This window comes from Symphalangus syndactylus, chromosome 22 (genome assembly GCF_028878055.3).
Source record: "Symphalangus syndactylus isolate Jambi chromosome 22, NHGRI_mSymSyn1-v2.1_pri, whole genome shotgun sequence".
Taxonomy (NCBI): Eukaryota; Metazoa; Chordata; class Mammalia; order Primates; family Hylobatidae; genus Symphalangus; species Symphalangus syndactylus.
In genome coordinates this window covers 9950489-9976299 of record NC_072444.2, presented here as the reverse complement: position 1 = coordinate 9976299, position 25811 = coordinate 9950489, and the positions used below count along the sequence as shown (strand labels likewise).

The window sequence follows — 25811 nt, the reverse complement described above, 5'->3', positions numbered from 1 at the left end:
GCCGAGATCACGTCACTGCACTCCAGCCTGGGTGACAGAGTGAGACCTGTCTCAAAAAAAAAAAAGTGGGGGGGGATGTTTGAAAGTGTCTAGTATACTGCCTGGCACATAGCAGGCATTCAGTAAATGGTGACATTATTATTATTTTTATTATTTTGCTGGAGTACAGTGGCGCAATCTCAGCTCACTGCAACCTTGGCCTCCTGGGGTTAAGCAATTCTCATGCCTCAGCCTCCTGAGTAGCTGGGATTACAGGCTTGTGCCACCACACCCAGCTAATTTTTGTATTTTTAGTAGAGACAGGGTTTTACCATGTTGACCAAGCTGGTCTCGAACTCCTGACCTCAGGCGATTTACCCACGGTGGCCTCCCGAAGTGCTGGGATTACAGGTGTGAACCACCACGCCCAGCCCCAATAGTGACATTATTACTACTTGTTGAATCCCTTGCCCCACAATAGTTTAATAGTTAGGTAGGCAGGCTCAGGGGTCATATTGCCAGGATTTGAATGCTAGATCTGCTTCTTACTAGCTGTGTAAACACATTGCTTTACCTATTTCTCAGTTTCCTCATTGTTAAAATGGAGTTAATAATACCTATTTCAGGCCGGGCGTGGTGGCTCACGCTTGTAATCCCAGCACTTTGGGAGGCCGAGGCGGGAGGATCACGAGGTCAGGAGATCGAGACCACGGTGAAACCCTGTCTCTACTAAAAATACACACACACAAAAATAATAATAATACCTATTTCATAGGGTTGTTATGATTAAATGAGATAATTCATCTATAGTCCCTGCCACACAGTAAGTGCTTAAGAAATGTTAGCTCTCATTTTGGTGTATTTCCTTTGAATTTATAATATCAGCAGTTTTCCCTCACAGTTTAGCACTTACTTATATATTCTTTAATTAATTCCATCTTTTTGACACTGTCACCCCAAGCAGAGAGATCACTGTTAGTTTTGTGGAGACCATGCATTATACATTTATCTTTAGCCACAGTGCCTGGAACAACAATGGATATGTAGTTGGCATTCAATATGTACTTAATTGATTTTATCACTGCTAAGCACATTTTTCTTGGTCTTGAGTTTGATAATAATAGCTATCTTTAATTGAGTGCTTTTATGTGCCAGACATTGTTCTAAATTTAGCTTCATATCATCTCATTTCATCCTCACAACAACCATATGAAGATTCTCTGATTCTCATTTTTTAGGCAAAGAAACTAAGGCATAGAGGAGTGGAGCCTTTTACTCAAGATCACTTTGCTAGGAAGTAGCGGGACCAGGACAAGCATAGGCATAAGCAGTGGTTTTTTTGTTTTTTGTTTTTTTGAGAAAGGGTCTTGCTGTGTCACCCAGGATGTGCCAATAGTACAGTGGTAGGCCGGGCGCGGTGGCTCACGCTTGTAATCCCAGCACTTTGGGAGGCCGAGGCGGGCGGATCACGAGGTCAGGAGATCGAGACCACGGTGAAACCCCGTCTCTACTAAAAATACAAAAAAATTAGCCGGGCGTGGTGGCAGGCGCCTGTAGTCCCAGCTACTCGGAGAGGCTGAGGCAGGAGAATGGCGTGAACCCGGGAGGCGGAGCTTGCAGTGAGCCGAGATTGCGCCACTGCACTCCAGCCTGGGTGACAGAGCGAGACTCCGTCTCAAAAAAAAAAAAAAAAAAAAAAAAAAAAAAAAAAAAAGTACAGTGGTGCCATCATAGGTCACTGCAACCTTGAACTCAAGGGATCCCCCGACCTCCACCTTCCGAGTAGCTAGGACTACAGGTGTGCACCACCATGTCCAAGTAATTTTTAAATTTTTTGTAGAGACGGGCTCACTTTGTTGCCCAGGCTGGTGTCAAACTCCTGGGTTCAAGTGATCCTCCCACCTTGGCCTCCCAAAGTGCTGGGATTACAGGCATGAACCACCATGCCTGGCCATATAGGCAGTCTTAATTCAGAGCTATGCTCTTAACCATTGCATATTCTGAAACTGCTATGGTTAAAGGAAAATTTTACCTTTGATATTTAGTATCCATTTTCACTTTAGTCTAGAACTTTACTGTTTACTGTTATAGTACAGTGGCTATTTTTTAAAGTCAGGTTGATAGACACGGTGAATCACACCTTAATTCCAGCACTTTGGGAGGCCAGGGTGGGCAGATCGCCTCAGGTCAGGAGTTCGAGACCAGCCTGGCTAACATGGTGAAACCCCATCTACTAAATATACACAAATTAGCCCGGCATGGTGGCGGGCACCTGTAATCCCAGCTACTTGGGAAGCTGAGACAGGAGAATCACTCGAACCCAGGAGGTGGAGGTTGCAGTGAGCCGAGACTGTGCCATTGCACTCCAACCTGGGCAAAGAGAGCAAAACTCTGTCTCAAAAAAATAAAACATTTTTTAAAAAGGTAATTTTCATTGTAGTGATATAAAAACAGAATGTAAGCCTAATTTTCAGAATAAAACACCGAGATGACTTCATTTTCATAATCACCACATAGGATATCATTTTCTCATTGGGTGTAAATAAATTTTTTTGTTACCGAATTTGTTTAAAATACTGAATTAGAGCATTAGATCCTGTCAAATGAAGAGAAATCTTTTTCCCACCTCTGTTGATAGTTACTTTCAATGTAATTTGACTTTGCTTTGACTTTGCTTTGGATGAAGATTCATTTGGAGATTCAGATTCTGCCGATATCAGCTAAAAGCAGATAAGGAATTTTCAGTTTAGAGTAGTTCCTAGTGTGGATGTTAGCTGTAATGTATAACAAATTGATTTGCTTCATACTCTTTTTTTTTTTTTGGAGACGGAGTCTCGCTCTGTCACCCAGGCTGGAGTGCAGTGGCGCAATCTCGGCTCACTGCAATCTCCGCCTCCCGGGTTCACGCCATTCTCCTGCCTCAGCCTCTCCGAGTAGCTGGGACTACAGGCGCCCGCCACCACGCCCAGCTAATTTTTTATATTTTTAGTAGAGACGGGGTTTCACCGTGGTCACCATCTCCTGACCTCGTGATCCGCCTGCCTCGGCCTCTCAAAGTGCTGGGATTACAAGCGTGAGCCACCACGCCCGGCCTTGCTTCATACTCTTTTAAAAGTTTTAGCCAGGATATGCTTTTTAAAAATGAGAGGTCAGTGATAGGAGAAATTGAGTCCTAGTTGTTTTTTTTTGTTGTTTTTTGTTTTTTGTTTTTTTGAGATGGAGTCGCGCTCTGTTGCCGAGGCTGGAGTGCAGTGCAGTGGTACGATCTCAGCTCACTGCAACCTCCGCTCCCGGTTCAAGCGATTCTCCTGCCTCAGCCTCCTGAGTAGCTGAGACTATAGGCATATGCCATCATGCCTGGCTAATTTTTGTATTTTTAGTAGAGACAAGGTTTCACCATGTTGACCAGCCTGGTCTCAAAACTCCTGACCTCAGGTGATCCACCCACCTTGGCCTCCCAAACTGCTGGGATTACAGGCGTGAGCCACCACGCCCAGCTGAGTCCTAGTTTTAAAAAGAACAAAATTGCTTACATAGAACTGAAGGACTTGTCTTTACCTTTGGCCTAGTCATCTGGTTTCTAGGATTATGTAACATTTCATAGGAAATACCCAATTATTTTCCTCCAAAAAGTTGTAGCACATCGATCTAACATAAAACCTTCATTTACCAGAACGCTTGGAAAAGGAGTTTTCTCATTAACCAAGTTAGCCAGAAGATTCAACTCATCCTGGTAAAAATATTTCCAAAAAGCATCACTTGGTTAAGTGTGGTGGCTCATGCCTGTAATCCCAGCACTTTGGGAAGCTGAGGCAGGCGGATCACCTGAGGTCAGGAGTTTGAGACCAGGCTGACCAAAATGGAGAAACCCTATCTCTACTAAAAATACAAAAAATTAGCCAGGCGTGGTGGCACATGCCTATAATCCCAGCTACTCGGGAGGCTGAGGCAGGAGAATCGCTCGAACCTGGGAGGCAGAGGTTGCAGTGAGCTGAGATCGCACCATTGCACTCCAGCCTGGGCAACAAGAGCGAAACTCTGTCTCAAAAAAAAAAAAAAAAAAAACATCACTTTACTTTTTAAATTTTTATTCATTTGTCTATTTATTTTGAGACAGAGTCTTGCTCTGTTGCTTAGGCTGGAGTGCAGTGGCACTATCATAGCTCCCTGCAGCCTCAAACTCCTGGGCTGGAGCGATCCTCCTCTCTCAGCCTCTTGAGTAGCCGGGACTACGGGCCTACAGGCATGCATCACCATGCTTGGCTAATTTTTAAATTTTTTGTAGAGGCGGTTCCCACTGTGTTGCGCAGGCTGGTCTTGAACCCCTGGTCTCAAGTGATCTGCCCACCTTGGCCTCCCAAAGTGTTGGGATTGTAGATGTGAGCCACTGTGCCTGGCCTCACTTTTCTTTTTGATATTTTAAGTATGCTCAAGGGCAAATAAATGTATCTGTAAACACGTTATTCCTTTGTGTGCTTTAGGTTTACTGAAGGATAGATACATCTCTTAGATGTAAAATACATGAGTCATTGAGTTACTAGTTTTGAACAAATCCCTGATGTTGGTGATTATAGAGGGCAATATACAAAAAGTCCTGCTTCTCTGGGTTCCAGTAAACTACGACGCTGTTGTCCTTATGATTTGAGTTTTAGGGTATCTGATACCTGAGTCTTGCTGGAAACTTTAAAGAAAATATCTTAATATTTAGGAATTTAGAAAGTGTTAAGGCTTAGATATAATTCTGGTGCTTAGCTAGCAGATGACCCTATAATATTCCCAACACCCCCACTTCCTCAACCCCTCCCTATCTTTCTACCCCCCAAATTTAGGTCATCCCAACAAAGGAAATCAGAAAAGTCTAGATGAAGAAGAGTTCTCCACTGAGAATATGCAGAGAACAGCTGATTATTAATTGATTTTTTTCATATTCTATAAAATTCCCATAGCTCTGTAGCTTATTTAATAAATTTTGATAGATGATTAACAACTTGATACTTTGGCATACTTCTAAAGTTTCTAAGGAATGCTCTACTTTTTAAAGACAGTCAATAAGAAAAGACCTATTTCCTTGACTTTTTTTGTCAGATCTACCTTTATGCGTTATATATTCAACCATTTTCTGGATGGGCGTGTGTGTGTTGGGAGGAGTTATACATACACAAAAATGAGTAGAATGCAGTCCCTGCCTTCTAGAGGCATTTAGTCAGTCCAGTCCTGTTTGTACCTTGCATTTATGAAGTTAAGAAGTCACAGGTGGAACCTTTCTTTTTTTTTTTTTTTTTTTTTTTTTGAGACGGAGTCTCGCTCTGTCGCCCAGGCTGGAGTGCAGTGGCGCGATCTCGGCTCACTGCAAGCTCCGCCTCCCGGGTTCACGCCATTCTCCTGCCTCAGCCTCTCCGAGTAGCTGGGACTACAGGCGCCCGCCACCACGCCTGGCTAATTTTTTGTATTTTTAGTAGAGATGGGGTTTCACCGTGGTCTCGATCTCCTGACCTCGTGATCCGCCCGCCTCGGCCTCCCAAAGTGCTGGGATTACAAGCGTGAGCCACCGCGCCCGGCCCACAGGTGGAACCTTTCTAAGCCAAACTTTTGGGTTGCAAAAGTACTCCTTGGTTACATGGCATAATTCTGCGACTGGAGCTATTTCACTGTTATTGAAGTTTGGAATTGAGCAGTGGTGGGAGTACTTAGAGATCATCTAGTTCTCACGTAGTTGTAAGGATTTAATGAGAGAAAATAAAAACCTTGCACAAATAGTTTAAGTATTCAGTAAATGTCAGTGAAATCTGAATATCGTCTATAATTGGTGAAAAAGAGACCCAGTCAAATGAAATGACTTGCTTAGTACCATGCACCTCGTTAGTCATCAAGTCTGGCTTAGATTTCAGGCCCATTATTCCTAGCTTATATTCTTCATTCATATCTTCTGCCTCAAAGAGCTTGCCAGAATGGAAAAGGGAGGCTAACTCAATCAGTAATTAATTATGTATCACCTGGCTGCCTGGCACTCTGCTGGGCTCTAGTGAGTACAGAGGAGTGTTCCCATAGGTGCCAGGGAGCTGGAGAAGGCAGCAGGTTAGAGGAAGGACATCAGCCTATCTGTAGCAGAGAGCTATTAACTTAGGTATCAGATAAGTAGGGTGAGGCTAAGTGGAACACTGGGAAATCTAGGCCTGCCCTGTGTGACTACATTCTTTTTCCTGTAAGAGTCAGCCTTATGAGAGAATGTAATGTGGCACATTCCACTGGAGTTAGCCCTGGGTTTAAATTCTGGTTGTAGTGACACTGTGTTCAAAACCTACCAGTGATTTCCCATTTCATTAAAATTCAAAGTCCTCATAATTGTTTGCAAGGCCCTATATAATCTGGGTCCCTGCTACCTCCTTGGCCACCTCTGCTGTCTCTTACTCACTCTGCTAGCCACCCTGGCCTCCATCACATCAAGCACCCTTGCTCTGGGGACTTTGTACTGATTACTGTCTTCTCCTAGAATGCTTCTCCCCAAGATAGCTGTGTGGCTTGATCTTTCACTTTGGATCTCTGCTCAGTGTCACCTTATCAGAGAGGTCTCTCTGACCACTCTATATAAATAGTATCCGCTGCCCACCACTGTCACTTCAGCTTTTACCTGAATTGATTTCTCTTTATACCATTTATCACTACCTGATATGTTTATTATCTATCTCTTTTCCTTAGAAGACTCTCGAAAGCCAGTGTCTTCTAGGACATGGAATAGTATAGAGTAGACACTCTACTCTGAATGAATGAATGAATGAGTTCTGTAACTCTCATGAGCCTCACTGTGCTCATATGCAACAATGGAATAATAATACTTACTTAAAGGATTGTTGGAGTCAAGTAAGTTAATACTTGTCAAGCCCAGTGTCTAGTACATCATAGTAGATGCTCAGTAAATGAAAATTCATGCCCTCTTTCATAAATGATTTTTATGGCTGTCCAGTTAATAGCTTTAGTGGTATCCTGATTCCCATTTGACTTAGATAAGAAGGACATACCACATGTTAGTGATGAAGAAAAGTGATTGTCACACACAATGCTATCTTAGCAGAATGCAGTAATTATAGTGCTTATAATTGGAACCATGGAACCACTGAGCTATAGGTAACCCTCACTTAGTAGAATAGATATCTTTTAGAGAAGTCTTGTCAAAAGGCAAATTTTGAATTAAGTGAATCCTATATTTCTGTTATAAAACTGGAATCACATTTTTGTTAGGAAAATATGGTCTCAAAATAAGATGAAATCATAATCTGAAGTGCTACCAGCCTATATATACACTTGACTCTGGAAATGTTTGCTTTATATCTCCAACAATGCAGTAATTTTGGCTAGGGAGAAATAACTTGTACTTACTACTAAGGACTGAGTTGTTCCATTTCTGTTGAGGAATAGAAGCACCCAGCAATCAGAAGATTTTTGCCTAATCGTTGCTTCTTATCAGATATAGGGACTATTGGCCGGGTGCAGTGGCTCAACCCTGCAATCCCAGCACTTTGGGAGGCCGAGACGGGTGGATTACCTGAGGTCAGGAGTTCAAGACCAGCCTGGCCAACATGGTGAAACCCCGTCTCTACTAAAAATACAAAAATTAGCCAGGCGTGGTGGCACACGCCTGTAATCCCAGCTACTCGGGAGGCTGAGGCAGGAGAATTGCTTGAGCCTGGGGGTCGGAGGTGGCAGTGAGCCGAGATCATGCCACTGCACTCCAGCCTGGCCGACAGAGCAAGACTCTGTCTCAAAAAAAAAAAAAAAGATTTAGGGACTATTAGCATGTCATTGGTATTATAAGGTAACTGGTACTCAATAAATTTTAGCTTTTTTACTAATCTTGGTAACCAAATTAGGGAAAAGATTATGACTGTGTGCCCCAAATATTGTTATTTTAAAGAGTACCATTACCAAAAAGTGAATTTGGAACAATTAATTTTTAAATTTCAAAATTCTAATAAGTGAGGGTTCTTTCTTGTTGGACATGGGAGCATTATATGTATACTGTTTCTATAATATTCACAAATTATACAATATACATTGGTCTCCTCATTTTCTTCCACTGAACCAGTCATTTAGCAGGCTGGTGTTTCACAAGTGAAACTGGCATTAATCCAGAGAGGATAGAAAGGGCTCTCACAAAGAAAGCTGAACGGCTGGAAGAGCCTTATACTAATTGTGTTATGTTATTTGTTGAAGTTCCGTTGAAACTTGATGGTAAGTGTGTTACTTCTGGGCAATGAGTCCTCTATTCATATGTTCTGTACTCCAGCTACTTGTAATAGAAGACCGTGAATGCTCTTGGAAAGCAAGCAAGCAAACAAGAAATCATATTTTTTTTTTTTTTTTTTTTTTTTTTTTTGAGACGGAGTCTTGCTCTTTCGCCCAGGCTGGAGTGCAGTGGCGCAATCTCGGCTCACTGCAAGCTCCGCGTCCCGGGTTCACACCATTCTCCTGCCTCAGCCTCTCCGAGTAGCTGGGACTACAGGTGCCCGCCACCACGCCCGGCTAATTTTTTGTATTTTTTTTAGTAGAGACGGGGTTTCACCGTGGTCTCGATCTCCTGACCTTGTGATCCGCCTGCCTCGGCCTCCCAAAGTGCTGGGATTACAAGCGTGAGCCACCGCGCCCGGCCTCATATTTTATTTATTTATTTTTTTGAGACGGAGTCTCGCTCTGTGGCCCAGGCTGGAGTGCAGTGGTGCAATCTCGGCTCACTGCAAGCTCTGCCTCCCAGGTTCACGCCTTTCTCCCGCCTCAGCCTCCCGAGTAGCTGGGACTACAGGCGCCTGCCACCACGCCCGGCTAATTTTTTGTATTTTTAGTAGAGACGGGGTTTCACCATTTTAGCCAGGATGGTCTCGATCTCCTGATCTCGTGATCCGCCCGCCTCGGCCTCCCAAAGTGCTGGGATTACAGGCGTGAGCCACCGCGCCCGGCCCAAGAAATCATATAACTAACTTCCAACCTCTATGAATGAATAAATCTCCCCCACCCTCCCCAGTAACCAGAAAAAGAAAATAGAAAACAAGGCATAAAATAAATGAAGGGCTCTATTGTTGTTGCAGAAATCAGTAAGGGACAGGAGTGTTCAGAGTCCCAGGCAGGCTGGCGTTAAGAGTGTTCCTCCTTATTGATAGATGATCACTTCCTCTGGACCCTGCTTTCTTGGTCTAGGATAGGAGTTAAACATCCAGGATTCAAACATTACCATTCCTAGTCTTAGCAAATATCTAGGAAAAGGTAGAGAAGGCTGAACAAAACCATATGTTTGACTGTATTATGGTATAGACAGCACAGTTGAAAGAACATAGCCATGGGAATCTGATGTACTGGGCATTGAATTTTTGCTCTGCTACTTATTAATTGTATATGCTTGTATAAGATACTTAACCTCTCTAAATACACTTCCTTACCTGCAAAATGAAAGTATATCTACTAAGGCTGGGCACGGTGGCTCATGCCAGGACTTTGGGAGGCTGAGGTGAGTGGATCACAAGGTCAGGAAATCGAGACCATCCTGGCTAACATGGTGAAACCCTGTCTCTACTAAAAATACAAAAAAACTAATCGGGCATGGTGGCGGGCGTCTATAGTCCCAGCTACTCAGGAGGCTGAGGCAGGAGAATGGCATGAACCCAGGAGGTGGAGCTTGCGTGAGCTGAGATCATGCCACTGCACTCCAGCCTGGGTGACAGAGCGAGACTCTGTCTCAAAAAAAAAAAAAAAAAAAAAAAAAGTGCATCTACTGGAGATTGCTGTTGTGAGAATTAATAACAGAGTGTATACAAAGCTCTTAGTATATAGTGCCTGGCACTTAGAGGTGCTCAATTGGTGGTAACCCATTATTAGTAATAAGTATACATTGTCTTTCCAAAAATGTTTGCTATAGAAAAATGATTGTATTTGATTTGATTTTCTTTTTATTGTTGCAAATTGATATCTGGCCTAGAGGTCCTTCTAAAGGTGTTGAAATTTTTAACCATTGCAATAGGAGATCTAGGAAAACTAGCAAATTTTGGGGGGATGATAAAACCACCACCTTCTACTTTGTGACATAGTTAGTCGATAGGAAAAAGGTGAACCTTGTAATTCGTTTTTGGAGGAATGTGTGTGTCAAGGTTTTGATCATAGCATGGTCTCTATTAGTTGCATGTATTAATACTTATTCTGAATGGGAAGAGACCAGGGATCTTGGAAGTAGGGTACTCACGATGAATGTATTTTTCTTTTAAATAAATCTTTTTCTTCCTATCTCCCCAGCTGCTCAGATAAAGAATTTGATGAGCCAGCTAGGAACTAAGCAGGACTCAAGCAAGCTACAGGAAAATCTGTGAGTAACTTCCTGACGAGGTTGGGTTTTGTGAGGGCCATCTGAGGACACAGTGTCCTTGCCACACAGCAGCTTAGGTTTCAGGTCTGGGAAGTCCGAATGAGAGGCAGTGGGTCATGAGATAATAGCTGGATCTAAAAGAGGGGCAACAAAATATATTAATGGATCGTGATTTCCATTGCCTTTCAAAGTCCTTGAACATCTGGTTCTTTCTCCTCTTGGGCAGTTTAGCAGAACAATTTAGGGAAGTAGAAAAGGGAATTAGTACCACTATTAAACTATATTCTGCTCACAACTCTGCCTAAATGAGCTTCCTTGTTGGCATAGGACTCCTCATGATCTAGTCTAACTGGATTCCCAACTACAGTCAGCCTTCCATATCCATAGGTTCTGCACCTGTGGGTTCAACCAACCACAGATAGAAAATATTCAGAAAAAAAAAGGAAGGTCTCTACTGAAGACGTACAGACTTGTTTCCTTGTCATTACTGAAAACAATATAGTATAACAATTATTTACATAGTATTTACATTGTATTGCATCCGGAGTTGGTTCCTTCCGGTGGGTTCTTGGTCTCGCTGACTTCAACAGTGAAGCCGTGGACCTTCGCAGTGAGTGTTACAGCTCTTAAAGTTGGTGCGGACCCAAAGAGTGAACAGCAGCAAGATTTATTGTGAAGAGCAAAACAACAAAGCTTTCACAGTGTGCAAGGGGATCTGAGCAGGTTGCTGCTGCTGGCTGGCGTGGCCAGCTTTTATTCCCTTATTTGTCCCCACCCATGTCCTGCTGATTGGTCCATTTTACAGAGTGCTGATTGGTCCATTTTACAGAGCACTGATTGGTCCATTTTACAAACCTCTAGCTAGCCACAGATTGCTGATTGGTGTGTTTTACAATCCTCTTGTAAGACAGAAAATTTCTCAGAGTCCCCACCCGACCCAGAAGTCCAGCTGGCTTCACCTCTAAGTATTAGGTAATGTAATCTAGAGATGATTTAAAGTATACGGAAGGGAGTGCCCAGTGCAGTGGCTCATGCCTGTAATCCCAGCACTTTGGGAGGCTGAGGTGGGCAGATCACCTGAGGTCAGGAATTCAAGACCAGCCTGGCCAAGATGATGAAACCCCATCTCTACTAATAATACAAAAATCAGCTGGATGTGGTGGCAGGCGCCTGTAATCCCAGCTCCTCAGGAGGCTGAGGCAGGAAAATAGCTTGGACCCAGGAGGTGGAGGTTGCGGTGAGCCAAGATCGCACCATTGCACTCCAGCCTGGGCAACAAGAGTGAAACTCTGTCTGAAAAAAATAAAAATAAAAAATAAAGTATACGGGCCAGATGTGGTGGCTCACACCTGTAATCCCAGTGCTTTGGGAGGCCGAGGTGGGCAGATCACCCGAGGTCGGGAGTTCAAGACCAGCTTGATCAACATGGTGAAACTCCATCTCTACTAAAAATACAAAAATTAGCTGGGCATGGTGGCACGTGCCTGTAACCCAGCTACTCGGGAGGCTGAGGTAGGAGAATCACTTGAACCTGGGAGGCGGAGGTTGCAGTGAGCCAAGATTGCGCCATTGTACTCCAGCCTAGGTGACGAGCGAAACTCTGTCTCAAAATAAATAAATAAATAAATAAATAAATAAATAAATAAATAAAGTATATGGAAGGGTATGCATAGGTTCTATGCAAATGTTATGCAATTTTATATTAAGGACTTGGCAGGAGGAGGCCCTGGAACCAATCCCCCATGGATACTAAGGGATTACTGCATGTGTAATCAGAATGGCCCAAGGGGAGCCTGAGGGAGAGAATAGTAGACTGATAGTAAGGACTCCTGATTCTTTTTTTTTTTTTTTTTTTTTTTTTTTTTTTTTTTTTTTAATTTTTTATTTTTTATTTTTTTTTATTAATTTTTTTTGCATACAAAAACAATAAACATTTTCTAAAAATACATACAAACAAAAAGATGCGTATCAAACATATTAGGAAGGTTGCACATGGGAAGTCGGGGAATAGAAATGGGGGTGGGAGTTAAAATAAATGAGAGAGGGACTTTATATGGATCAGTGATAATAACTCAATCCTCTATTTGACAAAGAAGAGGGAGAAGGAAGAGGAAGAAAAAGAAAGTGGGATAAAGGATCAGAAAGGGAGGAAAATAGAAAAAATTAGAGTATGACTCCAGGGTAGACCTGTTTTGTTGTCATTGAGTTGGTTGGTTGGTTTGTCTGTTGTATTCTTCATGTTTCGCCAAGTTGGCCAGACTGGTCTCGAACTCCTAGTCCGAAGTGATCAACCCGCCTCGCCCCCTAGAGTGCCGGGACCACAGGCGTGAGCCACCACGTCCAGCCCCCACATTGCTTCTGGCCTCCGTGGTAGACCTCCCAGACGGAGCGGCCAGGCAGAGGAGCTCCTCACTTCTTCCCAGACACGGGGTGGCCGGGCAGAGGCGCTCCTCACTTCCCAGACGGGGCGGCCAGGTAGAGATGCTCCTCACTTCTTCCCAGACGATAGGTGGCCGGGCAGAGGCGCTCCTCACTTCCCAGACGATGGGCGGCCGGGCAGAGGCGCTCCTCATCTCCCAGACGATGGGTGTCCGGGCAGAGGCACTCCTCACCTCCCAGATGGGGCAGCCGGGCAGAGGCGCTCCTCACTTTCCAGATGATGGGTGGCCGGGCAGAGGCGCTCCTCACCTCCCAGACGATGGGTGGCCTGGCAGAGGCGCTCCTCACCTCCCAGACGATGGGTGGCCGGGCAGAGGCGCTCCTCACCTCCCAGACGGGGCGGCCGGGCAGAGGCGCTCCTCACTTCTTCCCGGACGGGGCGGCCGGGCAGAGGCGCTCCTCACTTCTTCCCGGACGGGGCGGCCGGGCAGAGGCGCTCCTCACTTCTTCCCGGACGGGGCGGCCGGGCAGAGGCGCTCCTCACTTCCCAGACGGTGGGTGGCCGGGCAGAGGCGCTCCTCACTTCCCAGACGATGGGTGGCTGTGCAGAGGCGCTCCTCACTTCTTCCCGGATGGGGCGCCCGGGCAGAGGCGCTCCTCATTTCTTCCCGGACGGGGCGGCCGGGCAGAGGCGCTCCTCACTTCCCAGACGGGGCGGCCGGGCAGAGGCGCTCCTCACTTCTTCCCGGACGGGGCGGCCGGGCAGAGGCGCTCCTCACTTCTTCCCGGTCGGGGCGGCCGGGCAGAGGCGCTCCTCACTTCTTCCCGGACGGGGCGGCCGGGCAGAGGCGCCCCTCACTTCTTCCCGGACGGGGCGGCCGGGCAGAGGCGCTCCTCACTTCTTCCCGGACGGGGCGCCCGGGCAGAGGCGTTCCTCACTTCTTCCCGGACGGGGCGGCTGGGCAGAGGCGCTCCTCACTTCTTCCCGGACGGGGCGGCCGGGCAGAGGCGCTCCTCACTTCTTCCCGGACGGGGCGGCCGGGCAGAGGCGCTGCTCACTTCCCAGACGGGGCGGCCGGGTAGGGGCACTCCTCACTTCCCAGACGGGGCGGCCGGGCAGAGGCGCTCCTCACTTCCCAGACGGGGCGGCCGGGCAGAGGCGCTCCTCACTTCCCAGACGGTGGGTGGCTGGGCAGAGGCGCTCCTCACTTCCCAGACGATGGGTGACCGGGCAGAGGCGCTCCTCACTTCTTCCCGGATGGGGCGGCCGGGCAGAGGCGCTCCTCACTTCTTCCCGGATGGGGCGGCCGGGCAGAGGCGCTCCTCACTTCTTCCCGGATGGGGCGCCCGGGCAGAGGCGCTCCTCACTTCTTCCCGGACGGGGCGGCCGGGCAGAGGCGCTCCTCACTTCCCAGACAGGGCGGCCGGGCAGAGGCTCTCCTCACTTCTTCCCGGACGGGGGCAGCCGGGCAGAGGCGCTCCTCACTTCTTCCCGGACGGGGCGGCCAGGCAGAGGCGCTCCTCACTTCTTCCCGGATGGGGCGGCCGGGCAGAGGCGCTCCTCACTTCTTCCCGGGCGGGGCGGCCGGGCAGAGGCGCTCCTCACTTCTTCCCGGACGGGGCGGCCGGGCGGAGGCCCTCCTCACTTCCCAGACGATGGGTGGCCGGGCAGAGGCGCTCCTCACTTCCCAGACGGTGGGTGGCCGGGCAGAGGCGCTCCTCACTTCCCAGACGGTGGGTGGCCGGGCAGAGGCGCTCCTCACTTCCCAGACGGTGGGTGGCCGGGCAGAGGCGCTCCTCACTTCCCAGACGGTGGGTGGCCGGGCAGAGGGGCTCCTCACTTCCCAGACGGTGGGTGGCCGGGCAGAGGCGCTCCTCACTTCCCAGACGGTGGGTGGCCGGGCAGAGGCGCTCCTCACTTCCCAGACGGTGGGTGGCCGGGCAGAGGCACTGCTCACTTCCCAGACGGGGCGGCCGGGTAGAGGCACTCCTCACTTCCCAGACGGGGCGGCCGGGCAGAGGCGCTCCTCACTTCCCAGACGGGGCGGCCGGGCAGAGGCGCTCCTCACTTCCCAGATGGTGGGTGGCCGGGCAGAGGCGCTCCTCACTTCCCAGACGATGGGTGGCCGGGCAGAGGCGCTCCTCACTTCTTCCCGGACGGGGCGGCCGGGCAGAGGCGCTCCTCACTTCTTCCCGGACGGGGGCGGCCGGGCAGAGGCGCTCCTCACTTCTTCCCGGACGGGGCGGCCGGGCAGAGGCGCTCCTCACTTCTTCCCGGGCGGGGCGGCCGGGCAGAGGCGCTCCTCACTTCTTCCCGGGCGGGGCGGCCGGGCAGAGGCGCTCCTCACTTCTTCCCGGGCGGGGCGGCCGGGCAGAGGCGCTCCTCACTTCTTCCCGGACGGGGCGGCCGGGCAGAGGCGCTCCTCACTTCCCAGACGATGGGTGGCCGGGCAGAGGCGCTCCTCACTTCCCAGATGGTGGGTGGCCGGGCAGAGGCGCTCCTCACTTCCCAGACGGGGCGGCCGGGCAGAGGCGCTCCTCACTTCCCAGACGGTGGGTGGCCGGGCAGAGGCGCTCCTCACTTCCCAGACGGTGGGTGGCCGGGCAGAGGCGCTCCTCACTTCCCAGACGGTGGGTGGCCGGGCAGAGGCGCTCCTCACTTCCCAGACGGTGGGTGGCCGGGTAGAGGCGCTCCTCACTTCCCAGACGGTGGGTGGCCGGGCAGAGGGGTTCCTCACTTCCCAGACGGTGGGTGGCCGGGCAGAGGCGCTCCTCACTTCCCAGACGGTGGGTGGCCGGGCAGAGGCGCTCCTCACTTCCCAGACGGTGGGTGGCCGGGCAGAGGCGCTCCTCACTTCCCAGACGATGGGTGGCCGGGCAGAGGCGCTCCTCACTTCCCAGACGGTGGGTGGCCGGGCAGAGGCGCTCCTCACTTCCCAGACGGTGGGTGGCCGGGCAGAGGCGCTCCTCACTTCCCAGACGGTGGGTGGCCGGGCAGAGGCGCTCCTCACTTCCCAGACGGTGGGTGGCCGGGCAGAGGCGCTCCTCACCTCCCAGACGGGGCGGCCGGGCAGAGGCGCTCCTCACCTCCCAGACGGGGCGGCCGGGCAGAGGTGCTCCTCACCTCCCAGACGGGGCGGCCGGGCAGAGGCGCTCCCCACCTTCCAGATGGGGCGGCGGCCGGGCAGGGGCTGCAATCCCAGCACCCTGGCAGGCCAAGGCAGGCGGCCGGGGGGTAGAGGCTGCCGCGAGGCCAGACCACGCCACCGCCCTCCAGCCCGGGCAACACCGAGCACTGGGTCAGCGAGACTCCGTCTGTAGTCCCAGTACCCCGGGAGGCTGAGGCGGGCAGAGCACTCGGCATCAGGAGCTGGCGACCAGCGTGGCCAAGATGGCGAACGCGTGCCTGCATCCAAAGGAGAAAAGGCAGGCAGCGGTGGCGGGCGCTGGCAGACCCAGGCAGTCCGCGGCGCGGGCAGCAGCAAGCCGAGTAGATTGTAGCCTGGGCCAGAGAGGGAAAGAAAGAAAGAAAGAAAGAAAGAAAGGAAGGAAGGAAGGGAGGGAGGGAGGGAGGGAGGGAGGGAGGAAGGGAGGAAGGGAGGAAGGAAGGAAGGAAGGAAGGAAGGAAGGAAGGAAGGAAGGAAGGAAGGAAGGAAGGGAAAGAAGGGAGGGAGGGAGGGAGGGAAGGAAGGAAGGAAGGAAGGAAGGAGATTCTTTTTATCATATCCTTTTCTGCTCCATTTCTGCTTTTAGTGCTATTCTTCATCTTTAAAATGTACTGAGCAAGCCAGGAGCAGTGGCTCATGCCTGTAATCCCAGCACTCTGGGAGGCTGAGGCGGGTGGGTCACGAGGTCAGGAGATCGAGACCATCCTGGCTAACATGGTGAAACCCCGTCTCTACTAAAAATACAAAAAATTAGCCAGGCGTGGTGGCATGTGCCTGTAGTCCCAGCTAATTGGGAGGCTGAGGCAGGGGAATCGCTTGAATCTGGGAGGCAGAAGTTGCAGTGAGCTGAGATCACGTCACTGCACTCCAGTCTAGGTGACAGAGCAAGACTCTGTCTCAAAAAAAAAAATACAAAAATTAGCTGGGCGTGGTGGCTTGCGCCTGTAGTCACAGCTGCTTGGGAGGCTGAGGCAGGAAAATTGCTTGAACCCGGGAGGCGAAGGTTGAAGTGAGCCAAGATCATGCCACTGCACTCCAGCCTGGTGACAGAGCAAGACTCCATCTCAAAAAATATATATATATAATATATATAAAATATAAATATAGTATATAAATATATATATAAAGTATATCTATATATGTATACATCTATATGTATATATGTGTCTATATATCTATATATGTGTATCTATATATGTATATACATATATGTATATATATCAAGCAATATTTTTTGTTTCCTACCCTAGACAGTGTGAGGTGAGAGAATGACTGTTATTGTGAGCTTTTTCCAGGGAAATGTGAATTATCTCTGGATATTTTTGTACTGCCTGGGATGTTCAAGCCACTGATTGAGTACCTCTTGCTTTTGACTCCTTTTTTTTAAATCCTGGAGGCCCATTTGCAGTACAAAAAAACCATTAATAATTAGTAGTGTGGTATGTTAGCCCATTTGGGCTACTATAACAAAATGCCATAAACTGAGTAGTTTATAAACAACGACTTTATTTCTCATAGTTCTGGAGGCTGGGAAGTCCAATGTCAAGGCGCTGGCAGATACAGTGTCTGGTGAGGGCCCACCTTTTCATAGATGGTGCCTTCCTCTTGTGTCCTCACTTGGTGGAAGAGGCAAGGCAGCTCTTTGGGGCCTTTTTTGTAAGGGCACCAGTTCTATTCATGGGGACTCCACTCTCATGATGTAATCACCCTCCAAAGGACCCCATCTCCTAATGTTATCACCTTGGGAATTAGGATTTCAACATATGAATTTTGCAGGGACACTAACTTTCAGATCATAGTGTTTCACTGTTGTCTCAGAAAGCCTTTGTAGAAATGGCTGGATAGTAGAGGAAACCACAAATGAAAGGAGTACTTTTTGTATTTCTACTACTTTCAGTTCCACTTAATATATTACATATTCTTTCCTCTTCAGTTCCCCTTCCTCCCTACTCCTTCTGTATTTTTAACAGGTAAGGCTTCTTGGTTTTGGAGGGAAGAGCCAGAAAGTCAGGTATAAGGAGCAGGTAGGAAGCCAAGGATAAGGCTAGAAAAGAGCCAGCTTTTTAAAGCAAGCACATGGGATTAGATGTTGGAAGGTTGTTCCCTAGGGTAGGTAGGAAGCTACGCTTTTAATACACACTTCATCTAACTGTCTGTGCCTAGATTCTAGTCAGTGGACTGTGGCAGTCAACTCCTGGACAATAAAATAGTTTAGTATGTTTAAACTACTTGATTTAGATGTGGGCGGCAATTGTTCTTTTTATATTTTTATCAGAACTGCTGATATGCTTTTCTTCTCTTCCCAAAGAGTTAAAATTCCTGATCTGTGCTTTCTTCAGCAGGTTATTGAAGCAGATTCTTTCTGCTTAGTGAAGATACCTTGAAGTGGGTTTGCCTGGGTAATATTTCTGGAATTTTGTTGTGAACCTGGGCATCTAGGGACTCGTTTCTTCAAATGGCCCTTCATTCCCTACATTATGAGACACTCTGAGAACAAAGTGGTTCTGAGTATAACCCTCTCAAGAAGTGACAACATCCTGAAACATATCTTTTCTCTCTTAGGCAACAGTTACAACACTCCACAAATCAGCTCGCCAAGGAAACAAATGAATTGCTGAAAGAATTAGGGTCCTTGCCCCTTCCCTTATCTACTTCAGAACAGGTTGGTATTTTCTGTCTTGTTTATGGATAGGAAGGGACTTTGTGTTAGTAGAAAGGCAGTGTGTGGAACAAAAAAAATAAGTTGGCCTTTGGTGCTAGATAGATAGACCTCCTCTGCACCTCAGTTTCTTATGCATCAAGTGGGGGATATGTGGCTGTTGGGGCAATAGAAAGAATGTACCCACCAGATGTGGCAAAGTGTCTGCCTTTAGTAGGCAATCAATATGTGGTGGCTGCTGCTATTATTAATAACATATTATTAATATATTAATAAAATGGAGTTAACTGAAGAGAAATCTCAACGTTTGCATCTCTTTGGGGTTTGGCTAGCAGTTTTATGTTTGTAGGCTTCTTCCTTTCTCCTAGTTTTTTTTTTAAAATTATTATTATTTTTATTGTTGTTGTCGTTTTGGAGACAGGGTCTCCCTCTGTCACCCAGGGTAGAGCGCAGTGTTGCAATCATAGCTCACTGCAGCCTCCCACTTCTGGGCTCAAGCAGTCCCCTCCCCTCAGCCTCCTGAGTAGCCGTGACTGCAAGCATGTGCCACCATACCCAGCTAATTTTAACAATTTTTTTGGATAGACAGGGTCTTGCTTTGTTTCCCAGGCTAGTATCGAACCTGTGACTTCAAGCAATCCTCCTGCCTCAGCCTCCCAAAGTGTTGGGATTACAGGCGTGAGCCCCGTGCCCAGCCTTCCTAGTTTGTTTTGTATCCATTATCTTTAAATTTTAATGAAACATCTTTCTTTCATGTTTTGCAGTTACCTTCATGTTCTGTCATGAGTTATTCACAGGTCTCACTCAGGTTAAGGAGCTGCTCAGGGAAAAAGGGTTCTCTTTTCAAGTCATTTTCTTCAGTGGCCATTTAAATCCTTTAGAAACACACAATTTTTACTGAGATTCATTGTTCTCTTAATATGCCACATTCGTGAAGTCAGATGTGCCCCTCCTTCATTGTGGCTTGACTTGTCATTCATGATCTACCTCAGGTCTCCATTAAAAAGAACTTTCCCCATCTACCTTCCCATTATGATCCTGTTTTGCTTTTAGCTTGTATACCATTCGTGGGGGCACTTAACTTGTATTGCTTTTTAAATTTTATTTTATTTTTGAGATAGGGTATTACTCTGTCACCCAGGCTGAGTGCAGTGGCAATCATAGCTCACTGCAACCTTGAACTCCTGGGCTCAAGGGGTCCTCCCACCTCAGCCTCCTGAGTAGCTGGAACCACAAGTGCGCACCACCACACCCAGCTAAATGTTTAAATGTTTTGTAGAGATGAGGTCTTGCTATGTCTTCCAGGCTAGTCTCAAACTCCTGGGCTCAAGTGATCCTCCTTCCTTGGCCTTCCAGAGTACTGGGATTATAGACATGAGCCACTGTGCCTGGCCTTTATGTTGTTTTTTATTATTGAACTTTTTAAATGATAATGTCCTATATCTGATGGCTCTGAAAACAAAGGCTTTCAACTTCCCTGTCCTGGTTTTTTCAAAGTATGGGTTGTGGCTAGTGGAACATGAAGTCATTTTAGTGTATTGAGATCAGCATTTTAAAAAACTTGAAGTATCAGAGTCTATACTATGTAATAATGGTAAATATTGCTATATGTGACTGTTGTTTCATACATACGTATGCGTATATATGGATGGATCATGATGTCAAATTCTTTTTTTTTTTTCTTTGAGACGGAGTCTTGCTCTGTCACCCAGGCTGGAGTGCAGTGGCATAATCTTGGCTTACTGCAACCTCTGCCTCCCAGATTCCAGCGATTCTCCTGCCTCAGCTTCCCAAGTAGCTGAGATTGCAGGCACCGACTACCACGCCCCGCTAATTTTTGTATTTTTAGTAGAGATGGGGTTTTGCCATGTTTGCCAGGCTGGTTTTGAACTCCTGACCTCAGGTGATCCGTCCAGCTAGGCCTCCCAAAGTGCTGGGATTACAGGCCTGAGCCACCACGCCTGGCCCATGATGTCAAATTCTTATTGTAAATCTCTGTCAAAAAAAAAAATTGAAAATCACTAGTTTAACCTGATAAACTGTTCCATGTAGCATATCTGGAGTTTTGGCCCCCACTTGCAGAAGAGAGAGGAGGACGAGATGCTCTGTCGTCCTGCTACAAAGTAGTTACCCTTTGGTTGTCTATATGTGGGCTGTTTATTCTAATTGTTACTCATGCTAATGTTTCAGTTATGGGCCATTTCCCCCTTGCCATCCAATATCTCCAGACTGCTGCCAAGTTACCCATTTCTTCCTCCTAACCATGCACTTAGGGAATACACACTTGTAGATAGTTTTCATAGTAACAAAAAAGGAGTCAAAGGGTCTAATGCAGAGTAGTGAAAGTATTTAAGAGTTAAGTAGTAGCCTAAGCAAAATATAAATAGAAAATCAAATCTGCTACCAAAACAAAATTCATCAAATGTCTTCTAAAGCCAAATAGAAGTTATTTTTGGATTATGCATGCTGTTGTTCCTTTCCATTATCTTGGATCATTAAGAACACAAACTAGATCTACAAACATACTCTCTCTAGTGAAATATAATTCCTTGATTTGCCTCCTCTTGTTATGCTCAGTATCCTTTTGTCTTTCTACTCTTTTCTTATCTAATTAATCTTAGCCCCATCACCCATCTTTTCATTACTGTCTTATACATCAAACCATACTCCTACTTTCAGTTTTTTTCCATGCTTATACTATCATCAGTGATCTAGTTACCCAGTCCAGTGGCTTTTGAGGTTTTTTGTTCGTTCATTTGAGACAGGGTATTCACTCAGTTATCCGGGCTGAGGCGCAGTGGAGTGGCACTGTCGTGGCTCAGTGTATCACTGTAGCCTCAACCTCCCAGGCTCAAGTGATCCTCCCACCTTAGCTTCTCGAGTAGCTAGGACCACAGGCATGTGCCACCACACCCAGCTACTTTTTAAATGTTTTATAGAGACAGAGTCTTGCTATGTTGCCCAGGCTGGTCTCAAACTCCTGGACTCAAGCAATCCTCTCTCCTCAGCCTCCCAAAGTGCTGGAATTATAGGCATGAACTGCCATGCCTGGCCCTTTGTAAAGAGTTTTTTTTTTTGTTTTTTTTTTTTTGGAGTTTCGCTCTTGTTGCCGAGGCTGAAGTGTGCAAATGGTGTGATCTCAGCTCACCACAACTTCCACCTCCCAGGTTCAAGCGATTCTCCTGCCTCAGCCTCCCAAGTAGCTGGGATTACAGGCATGCGCCACCACGCCCAGCTAATTTTGTATTTTTAGTAGAGATGGGGTTTCTCCATGTGTTGGTCAGGCTGGTCTCGAACTCCCAACCTCAGGTGATCTGCCCGCCTTGGCCTCCCAAAGTGCTGGGATTACAGGCATGAGCCACTGCACCTGGCCATAAAGAGTTTTTATTCACTTTTTTTTGTGTGTGTGACACAGTGAAACTGTGTCAGTGCAGGCTGGAGTGCAGTGACGTGATCTTGGCTCACTGCAACCTCTGCCTCCCAGGGTTGAGCGATTCTCCTGCCTCAGACTCCCAAGTAGCAGGGACTACAGGCAGACACCACCACACTAATTTTTGTGTTATTAGCAGAGACAGGGTTTCGCCATGTTGGCCAGGTTGGTCTTGGACTCCTGACCTCAAGTGATCCGCCTGCCTCGGCCTTCCAAAGTTCTGGGATTACAGGTGTGAGCTACCATGCCTGGCCTGTTCACTTTTTTCCTGTTTCCTTTGATCCTCTTGCCTATCCCGTCTGCCCTGAAACTTTCCTCTTGCCATGATTCTCTTTCATTCTGTCCCCCAGCTCTGGAGATGCCCAGGTTGAGTCAGTCTCCTTCCCGGACTTCATATCCTCCTAAGAGTGGGCATGCCCCAAGGTTGTGCCACTGATCCTCAAATTATTTCACTCTATGCTTTCTCCTTAGGAGTCAACCTGCTTTTATGACCTCGCTTTCACCTTTATGATCATGACCTCCAGATCTTTTTCCAGTCTAACCCCTTCACCTCTAAGTGCTTGGCCCATATCTTCAATTCATGTTCTGACATCTCCTCCTGAAATAAACTACCTTCATATAAAACTTGTCTTATACCGAGTTTCTCGTGTTTCACCCAAACCCCTTAACTAAGTTCATTGACAATACTTAACATCACAGAAAAGTTTGTGCCTTTTGACCTAATATTCTCACTCATGCTAATTAGCCCTAAGGGGAAAAAAAATTCTGAAGGTAAACACACACACACACACACACACACAGACACACACACACACAGAGCCTGTATACTCTGGAGCCAAATTTCCTGGATTTAAATCCATCTTTGTCACTCACTGTGTGATCCTGGCACAGCCTCTGTGGTGCTTTGGTTTTCTGATGTGTAAAGTTAGGACTATAATAATGCCTAATTTATTTATTTATTTATTTATTTTTTATTTTTTTTTGAGACAGAGTCTCGCTCTGTCACCCAGGCTGGAGTGCAGTGGCGTGATCTCGGCTCACTGCAAGCTCCACCTCCCGGGTTCACACCATTCTCCTGTCTCAGCCTCCCAAGTAGCTGGGATTACAAGCGCCCACCACCACGCCCGGCTAATTTTTTGTACTTTTAGTAGAGACGGGGTTTCACTGTGTTAGCCAGGATGGTCTCGATCTCCTGACCTCGTGATCCGCCCGCCTCGGCCTCCCACAGTGCTGGGATTTTTTGTATTTTTAGTAGAGACGGGGTTTCACCGTGGTCTCGATCTCCTGACCTCGTGATCCGCCTGCCTTGGCCTCCCAGAGTGCTGGGATTACAGGCGTGAGCCACCATGCCCAGCAATAATGCCTAATTTCTAGGTCATTGTATAGATAAATGAATTATTATGTAAAGCACTTACAGTAGTACTGGTACAACGTAAGCACTGTATAAATATTAGCTATTACATTGGGGCTCACTTTAACTTTATAATATTTAATAACTGTGAAAAATCTAGAAGGAATATTTACATAAAATTTAGGTCAACTTGATGGAATATGTGTAAGCGATTAAAGATCATGGCTGGGCACAGTGGTTCACACCTGTAATCCCAGCACTTTGGGAGGCCGAGGCGGGTGGATCACCTGAGGTCGGGCGTTCAAGACCAGCCTGACCAATATGGCAAAACCCTGTCTTTACTAAAAATAGAAAAATTAGCCAGGCGTGGTGGTGGGCACCTATAATCCCAACTACTCGGGAGACTGAGGCAAGAGAATCGCTTGAACCCAGGAGGTGGAGGTTGCAGTGAGCTGAGATTGTGCCATTGCATTCCAGCCTGGGCGACAGAGTGAGACTCCATCTCAAAAAAAAAAAAAAAAAAAATGAGCCAGGCATCGTGGTACACATCCGTAGTCCCAGCTACTCAGGTGGCTGAGGTGAGAGGATCATTTGAGTCTGGGAGGTTGGGGCTGCAGTGAGCTGAGATTGCACCACTGCACCCCAGCTTGGGTGACAGAGCAAGACCCTGTCTCAAAACAAACAAACAAACAAAAAAAAAACAAAAAAAACCCACAATTGTGAAGAGTATGGTAACATGGAAAATGTTTATGATGTACTTAAAAGTTATGATAATATTTTTGCATGATGAGGTTAGGGAATGATGTCCTCCCTGTTGTTGTTATAATTTTGTTTATGCAACAATAAAAATCTCAGAAGAAGAAGGCTGCTCATCTAAATTTGCTTTTAGTAGTACCATCACTCTTCCAGGTTTGAAATTTCAGTCATTCTTGACTTTATCTCTTTCCCCACTACCAATCCAAATGTTTCTTAAATTCATTTCTTTATGATTTTATTACTGATACTGTGTCCTCCTAACCTTAAACCTAGACTATTGAATTAGTCATCTGTTTGACTTGTTTCTTTTTTCCGTTCCACCTTTTACACCATCACAGACTAATTTTTCTAAGTTACTATTTTGTACCCGTGATGTTTCTTGCTCAAAAATCTTCATTCTTCGTTGCTCTTTGTTCTTTAGAGGTTGAACCCCAAACTCATTAGCTTGGCTTTTTTTTTTTTTTTTTTTTTTTTGAGACGGAGCCTGGCTCTTTCGCTCAGTCTGGAGTGCAGTGGCGCAGTCTCAGTTCACTGCAACCTCCATCTTCCAGGTTTAAGCAGTTCTCCTGCCTCAGCCTCCCAAGTGGCAAGGGACTACAGGCATGCGCCACCACGCCTGGCTAATTTTTTGTATTTTTAGTAGAGACACGGTTTCAACATGTCTTCATGTTAGCCAGATGGTCTCCATCTCCTGGCCTCGTGATCTGCCCACCTCAGCCTCCCAATAGCTTGGCATTTTGTTTTGTTTTTTTAAGACGGAGTTTCGCTTGTGTTGCCCAGGATAGAGCACGATCTCAGCTCACTGCAACCTCCACCTCCTGGTTCAAGCAGTTCTTCTGCCTCAGCCTCCCAAGTAGCTGAGATTACAGGTGCCTGCCACCATGTCTAGGTAATTTTTTCTATTTTTAGTAGAGATGGGGTTTCACCATATTGGCCGGGATGGTCTTGAATAATTCCTGCCCTCAAGTGATCCACCCACCTTGGCCTCCCAAAGTGCTGGGATTACCGGCATGAGCTACTGTGCCTGGCCTAGCTTGGCATTTAAAACCTGCTCCTTTCTTACCTTTCCAATTTTGTATTTTAGCTACCCTCATTACTAAACCTGTAGTTCCAACCAAACGGTCTGCCTAGGAATCCTCTTCAAGTTCTGCCACCATGCCTTTGCTCACACTATTCTCTTGCTTGGATTTGCCTTACCCCTTCTTTCTGCTTCTTCGTGCCTTCCTCTTACTTCACCGTCCACCTTCCCTTTAGGCCCTTCTTGACCACTTGAGTTCTTACTGATTATTCCTGCCTGTGAACTCCTATAGTACTAATTGGATATAGCAGTTACTTATAATGACTTTGTTACTTGTCTGTCTATATCCTTTATTTACAAATAGATGGTAAGCTGTTTGAGGTCAGGGGTGAGTTTTAACTTCTGTGTTCTTAGAACAGGACAATGCTGTCAGTATGTGGTGTGTGTGTGTGTGTGTGTGTGTGTTTTGTTTTGTTTTGTTTTTTGAGACAGAGTTTCACTCTGTTGCTCAGGCTGGAGTAATGATTTCAGCTCACTGCAGCCTCAACCTTCCAGGGTCAAATGATCCTCCTGCCCCAGCCTCCTGAGTAGCTGATGTGTACCACCACACCCCGCTAATTTTTTTATTTTTTTGTAGAGATAGGATTTTGTCATGTTGCTTAGGCTGGTCTCGAACTCCTAGGCTCAAGTGATCCTCCTGCTTCAGCCTCCCAAAACACGAGGACTACTG

At 47.1% G+C, this 25811-nt stretch overlaps 1 protein-coding gene and 1 long non-coding RNA gene across 3 annotated transcripts in view; one reads left to right on the top strand and one right to left on the bottom strand.

The window, feature by feature from the left end:
• The window catches only part of LOC134735618 (uncharacterized), a 290658-nt gene that overhangs the window by 19817 nt on the left and 245030 nt on the right, over positions 1–25811 (bottom strand). The gene's annotated exons all lie outside the window — the stretch shown is intronic.
• Positions 1–25811, top strand: part of STX12 (syntaxin 12) — a 56493-nt gene that overhangs the window by 7529 nt on the left and 23153 nt on the right. The window contains exons 2-3 of one of the 2 annotated variants that reach the window (XM_055261378.2): positions 10252–10321; positions 18430–18529. In XM_055261378.2, coding sequence (XP_055117353.1) covers positions 10252–10321; positions 18430–18529 — 170 coding nt within the window. The remainder of the gene's footprint in view (positions 1–10251; positions 10322–18429; positions 18530–25811) is intronic. The other variant, XM_063631528.1, reaches the window with a different exon arrangement.